At 38.9% G+C, this 7,177-nt stretch overlaps 1 protein-coding gene across 1 annotated transcript in view; it reads left to right on the plus strand.

Annotated features, from left to right (window-relative positions):
- The window catches only part of LOC111671160 (sodium channel protein type 2 subunit alpha-like), a gene marked incomplete at its 3' end in the record, with an annotated part of 101,925 nt that extends 97,555 nt beyond the window's left edge, over positions 1-4,370 (plus strand). Inside the window, exons 22-23 of the mRNA XM_087179818.1 lie at positions 6-179; positions 4,242-4,370. Of these exons, the coding sequence (XP_087035944.1) occupies positions 6-179; positions 4,242-4,370 (303 nt within the window). The remainder of the gene's footprint in view (positions 1-5; positions 180-4,241) is intronic.
- Positions 4,371-7,177: the final 2,807 nt, after the last annotated feature.

The raw sequence follows: 7,177 nt of genomic DNA on the forward strand, positions 1-7,177 counted from the left end.
CCCAGGCCTTTGAGGACATCTACATCGAGCAGAGGAAGGTTGTCAAGGTGATCCTGGAGTACGCAGACAAGATCTTCACCTACATCTTCATCCTGGAGATGATGCTCAAGTGGCTCGCCTACGGCTTCAAGAAGTACTTCACCAACTACTGGTGCTGGCTGGACTTCCTCATCGTCGATGTGAGTTATTGATCGGTTATCGATTAGTAATGTCTTTGAGTGTTGATAACACTGACTGCTGTGAGAGAGTTAACACAAGCTGTTATTGTTTATGCTGATGATGATGTCGTTCATGACTCTTATAAAGCTGTTGGTAGCAGTGATGAAAACAAGTGTGACAGTGATCATCAACACTGGCACAACTTATTATAATAAGACTTTTTTATACCTTTTATAGACTTACTTCTGTACTTTCGTTTTTGTTCCTCTTTCCCTCTGAACAATTTTTATTTCAAGAACGGAGAAACTGAAATGTATAAAGAGAGAGAGGAGTAGAAATGAAAAGAGTGATGCAGTTAAAGATGAAGAAAGAGAAAGAGAGAGTAAAGACAGAGGGAGAGAAAGAGAGATGTCATGTTTTCGATGCAGGAACCAGTGAGTGTTTTTCTGCACACTCTCTCCTGACCAATAAGACGGAGAGACGGTTGGCTGGAAATAAATGTGCAACAATAATCTGCACATAGTTGAAGACTCTCTCTCTCTCTCTCTCTCCCTCTGGCTCTTCTCCCCCCCCCCCATCATTTCCTCTGTATCCCTCCTCCCTCTCTTTCTCTCTCGCTCTCCTTCGGCTCTCAGCGTCACATAAATTCAGTTTTATTGACATGAATATTTACACTACATCACTGCTGAGGCTAAATTACATACAGTTAAATGAAATTAATATTTATAATTCCATAACAAGATTAAAGCTGCGAGCAGCGACATGCTGTTTTCAGTAGGTGGCGCTGTGAGTGTGACGTCATATTAGCATGCAGGTGTCCTCAGTGTGGGACCGTCATCAAACATGTATATTTGAGTTGCACAAACTTCCTGCTTCATGGCCAAACATTGAAATTCCCCGTGTCGCTGCGAGGAGGTCCGCCTCCGAAAACACAAACACGTCGCACTTTGGGTGAAACCCTGGGGACAGGAAGGACCATCGCCATCGAGCCATTTCGCTTCATTAGCAACAAATAGCGCAAATAACAAATAGCATACAGTAACACTTCATGTAATTTTATACATGAGTCACACATGTACAACATATGTCATTAACGAGAGATGTATGTCGACGCCCCCTCTCCGCACGCCGCCAACATCACTCCACGAATCACAGGAGCGAGAGACACAGAGAGACAAAGAGAGAGAGAGGAAAGTCCAAACAGCCTCTGGTCAAACGATCAGCAGTGGCTTTTTAACCTTCACACACACACACACACACACACACACACACACACACACACACACACACACACACACACACACAGGGATGTGTATATCTGAATGCTCACACACTCTTTCACTCTTCTCCTCTGGGCAAGATTGTGAAGTGAAACACTCACACACTCACACACACACACACAGTTTATGATGCACACCATACATATGCATGCATCGAGTTGGAAATTGACACAGTCTCTCCGGTTCTCTGGGTGTTTTCAGTCCGGCAATCTTCATAAATGACACTGTGTGTTGTGACGTTTTTATTTGACTGTAGTGGCCTGAAGAGAGAGAGAGAGAAAGAGAGAGAGAGAGAGAGAGGGAGAGAGAGAGAGACAGAGAGAGAGAGAGAGAGAGAGAGGGAGAGAGAGAGAGGGAGAGAGAGAGAGACAGAGAGAGAGACAGGGAGAGAGACAGAGAAGGCGAGAGGGAGAGAGAGAGACAGAGAGAGACAGAGAGAGAGAGAGAGAGAGACAGAGAGAGACAGAGAGAGAGACAGAGAGAGAGAGAGAGAGAGAGAGAGAGAGAGAGATGTGTTGAGTCACAGAGATCCAACCATCCAGATCTGAAGGAGAAACATCAGATTATTATTAACAGAGACAGAAAGTGGTGAAATACAGACTCAGGGCCTTTAACTTAAAGCTGCATGAATCAGTGTCCGGCCACTAGGGGGCGCAGTCTGGGTCATAAGTGAAAAAATGTTAGAACTCATCTGAAATAATATTCTTTAAATTATCATTCTGGTGTTATTTTATATTTTGGTTTTTGTCAACGACTCCCGCAGAGAGTGTTGGTCCGTCTCTCAACACTTCCCTCTCAGCTCTGAGCCCATTGGTTCCTACTGGAGTAAATCTTTAATATATATTTGTCTCTCACAGATTTACATATTAATATACATGTATATTTAGATTTTTAAAAAAGTTCAGCATAATTAACTGAAACAGCTGCTCACAAACGAAACAGGAGGAAATTTGTCAGTGGCTACTTTCAGCGGCAGATTAATCCACATTTGGTGCTCTACTGAGTATTTGGGACAGCAGGACTGTGTGTGTGTGTGTGTGTGTGTGTGTGTGTGTGTGTGTGTGTGTGTGTGTGTGTGTGTGTGTGTCTGTGGGAGACTCAGTGTGTGTGATCATGGTGATGAGGGAACAAGTCACCCAGAGCAACAGTGTGGCTCATTGATGTGTTTTTAGTAGGTTGTGGAAACACTGGAGCTGTGTGGCACAGAGGAATAGGATGTATCAGGCTGTGATACACACACACACACACACACACACACACACACACACACACACACAGAGTTATTTTCATATTTGTGTAAGAAGCCTCCCTGTTTTCTTTTTGTTTAAATGTTTTATTGATACAAACTCTAAAATCAACGGGCTTTAACGTAGATTCTGTCTGTGTCTCGCTCGGGTCATGTGATGTGAAAAACTGTTTAACCCCGACTCCACAGCCGTCAGTCGGTGTCCACAGTAACTGTGTAACCCTGTAGATCTCAGTGTTGGGTCAGCTGGCTCAGTTCATCTCTGTGGACCAGATCACCGCCATGCGGGTGCTCAGGACATTCAGGGCTCTCCGTCCGCTCCGGGCGGCGTCCCGCTTCGCTGGTATCAGGGTAAGAACCAGCCGAACTCACCTGGAGCTCAACCAGCCGACCGACCTGAGACCCGCTGCTCGGGCGGCGACCGCCAGCCGCCTGTGTGGGGCTTCGCTGGGTGGCTGTAGAGGGTTTAGAGAGGCTGTTGGTGTCGGTGTCATTGTGGCTTTGGAAAGAGGAAATATCTGAGACTGATCTGAATATGATGAAACTCTTTGACCAAGTGATCATGAACTTTACAAAACGTGTGGACGAAAACAAAGACACATTTCTCCACTGTTAAATGATTGGACTACAAACAGGAAGCAGCTCAAAGCATCTGTGACAACACACATTAATACGCCTCGTGCTGCAGCTGCTTCATGTGGATTCAGTCTGAGCTCAGTTTGATCCCAGTGTCTCATTTCCACCGAGCAGGTGTTAGTGATTCCTAATAGGTCAGAGAGATTTATCCATTTATGACCATGTTCATGTGTCACACCAACATTAGATAATGGACAAACATGTTTTTCTTCTATCAGCTATTCCACATGTTTGCATATATTGCTGTCTTTTAATCTCCATTGCTCATCAGAAGAGTCTGTCTCTCTCTCACGCTCCTTTTATTGTGGAAAACTTGGACATTGAGTCTTGAGACGTTCGTATCCACAAGTTTTAATTTGTGTCTCAGACTTTGTTTTAATTTCACATTGTTTTGAGATAATGTTCCAATTACGACCTCATCAGAGTCACAATCAAAATCAATTACAATACGGTCTGATGTATTAACTCTTTTCAAAAGCTGTCATGACACAACAAGCTCTTTAATACAGGAGTCAAACTGACTTTCTTTTGGGTTTAATACAGATAATTCAGTCTCACTCCCGACTCTAATCACATTTTCTTCTCCAGTGTTGACACAGGAGTAAATCTGGATTGTTTGGACTGAAGATTAATGATCACATTCAGACCCTGACAGGTTTATTCATTTCTTCTTTGCAGGAATCAGCTGATAATTAAACCAATGCAGCTCTATGTGTCTTGTGTACACAGTTCTGATTGGCTGGTGCAGGATCAGTCTCCTCCCACTCTCTCTCTCTCTCTCTCTCTCTCTCTCTGTCTTTCATTAGGCTGGAAGTTAACTGTCCCGCTTCTCTCTTCTGTTTCTCTTCCTTCCTTTCTCTCTGTCTACGAACACCTGTCTGTCTCTTTCTATCTGTTCCCTCTCTCTCTCTCTCCTCCAGGTCTCATTGGTCAGTTTGGTGGCCAACACGTTGGGTTATTCAGACTTCGCAGCCATCAAATCCCTGCGGACGCTGCGGGCCCTGCGGCCCCTCAGGGCCCTGTCCAGATTTGAAGGCATGAGGGTAAGAGTCAGTATTAACGAAACAGACACACCTGGGCACCTGTGTTCAGTATCTAAACTAAACTAAACTAAACTAAACTAAACCATACTGGTTGTTTGTTTTAATTGAAGATTTCATCAAATTATTCTCTTTTTTACAAAATGATGAATGATGAAAGATCTTGAGCAGCTAAAAATGAAACAACAACAGAAACAGTTTAGACAAACTAGAGGAACACTTGGTTTATGTCTCTACTTTCACACCTTCAGAGGAGGAATTTCATCAGGCCTTTTTCTTTAGTTTTATTGTTTTTACTCATATTATTAGAGAACATTTGTAGGAAGAAAATTGAAAACAAAATAACTGAACAGAATAAAGAAAGTTTAAAATTAAATACATGACATTTAAAGAGATATCATGGACAGTCAAAGGTTAACACCAATCATCTTGTAATGTAATAATCAACTATAATAAAACAATGATCTGTCTTAAATTAATTAACAACTGAAGCCTATTTTGACACAGTGTAAGGGATGATGAACATAAATCAAGTGGTTCGCTATTTGAAAATTAATTAGAATAATATCTGTTTGCCCAGGTGTGTTTAAAATAAAACACATCATCTCCATTTTTCTTTACAGTGCATCTCACTTTTCATCTCATCTTCTCTTCACATTACATCACTCTTTTCAGTGATTTCTGTTCTCTGATTGATTTATCTCAGTGTGTCCTCCCGGGTTCGACTCATTTTTATACCTCCTCAGATGTTTGTGTACAAGTATTTGAAGTTTGCATGTCAATAAATCTTTGTGACCAGGAGAAGAAACACCAAGAACGATCACTCTGTGTTTCTCTCCCATCCATCAGTATTACTCGCAATGTCACAGAATCAGTGCCCTGTGAAAACTTTACATTGAGGAAAATTAGAAAATGAAAAAAAGTGTTTGTGACATTAAGGCGTCTGCGAATGTTCATTCCAAGGTGAGTTTTGGGGAAAAAAAAGTCTTTTAAAACTAATATTTGAGTAATATGCCTTTACTATAATGTTTTCATGACTTTTCATACCTTACTATACTGTGACTTTTTTTTATGATTTTTTATGCCTTTTTTATGACTTTTTATGCCTCACTATACTATTACTTTTTTTTCACATTTTTCACCTCACTATGACGTTTTTTTCACATTTTTCGCCTTGCTATATTATGACTTTTTTTGTGACTTTGTATACCTTACTATACTATGACTTTTTGATGACTTTTTATGCGTTACTATACTATGACTTTTTTTTTTACTTTTTATGCCTTACTATACTAGGACTTTTTTTGACTTTTTATGCCTTACTATCCTGACTTTTTTTCACATTTTTCGCCTTGCTATACTATGACTTTTTTTATGACTTCTTACGCCTTGCTATACTATGAGTTTATTTTTGACTTTTTTTCGCCTTACTATACTATGACTGTTTTTCACGTTTTTTCGCCTTACTATACTATGACTTGTTTTTCATATTTTTATGCCTCACTATACTATGACTCTTTATGCCTTACTATACTATGACTTTTTATGCCTTAATACACTATGACTTTTTTTTTTTAATTTTCGCCTAGCTATACTATGACTTTTTTTTTGACTTTTTATGCCTTGCTATACTATGACTTTTTTTTCACATTTTTCCCTTGCTATACTATGACTTTTTTATGACTTTTTATGCCTTACTATACTATGACTTTTTATGCACTACTATACTATGACTTTTTTTTTCACAATTTTCGCCTTGCTATACTATGACTTTTTTTGATGACTTTTTTCGCCTTGCTATACTATGACCTTTTTTTATGACTTTTTTCGCCTTGCTATACTATGACTTTTATCACTTTTTTCGCCTTGCTATACTGTGACTTTTTTTATGACTTTTTTCGCCTTGCTATACTATGACTTTTCTTATGACTTTTTTCGCCTTGCTATACTATGACGTTTTGATGACTTTTTATGCCATACTATACTATGACTTTTTTTTATCAATTTTCACCTCGCTATACCATGACTTTTTTATGACTTTTTACGCCTTGCTATACTATGACTTTTTTAGGACTTTTTTCGCCTTACTATACTATGACTTGTTTTTCATATTTTTATGCCTCACTATACTATGACTCTTTATGCCTTACTATACTATGACTTTTTATGCCTTAATACACTCTGACTTTTTTTTTTTAATTTTCGCCTCGCAATACTATGACGTTTTGATGACTTTTTATGCCTTGCTATACTATGACTTTTTTTTCAAATTTTTCGCCTTGCTATACTATGACTTTTTTTGACTTTTTATGACTTATTTTTATGACTTTTTTATGCCTTACTATACTATGACGTTTTATGCCTTAATATACTATGACTTTTTTTTCACAATTTTCGCCTTGCTATACTATGACTTTTCTTATGACTTTATTCGCCTTACTATACTATGACGTTTTGATGACTTTTTATGCCATACTATACTATGACTTTTTTTTATCAATTTTCGCCTCGCTATACCATGACTTTTTTTATGACTTTTTACGCCTAGCTATACTATGACTTTTTTAGGACTTTTTTCGCCTTACTATACTATGACTTGTTTTTCATATTTTTATGCCTCACTATACTATGACTCTTTATGCCTTACTATACTATGACTTTTTATGCCTTAATACACTCTGACTTTTTTTTTTTAATTTTCGCCTTGCTATACTATGACTTTTTTTTTTACTTTTTATGCCTTGCTATACTATGACTTTTTTTTCACATTTTTCGCCTTGCTATACTATGACTTTTTTATGACTTTTTATGCCTTA

The sequence above is a fragment of the Seriola lalandi genome, unplaced genomic scaffold, assembly GCF_002814215.2.
Source record: "Seriola lalandi dorsalis isolate HSWRI2012SDOR001 ecotype SW California unplaced genomic scaffold, Sedor1 jcf7180002054870, whole genome shotgun sequence".
Lineage (NCBI taxonomy): Eukaryota > Metazoa > Chordata > Actinopteri > Carangiformes > Carangidae > Seriola > Seriola lalandi.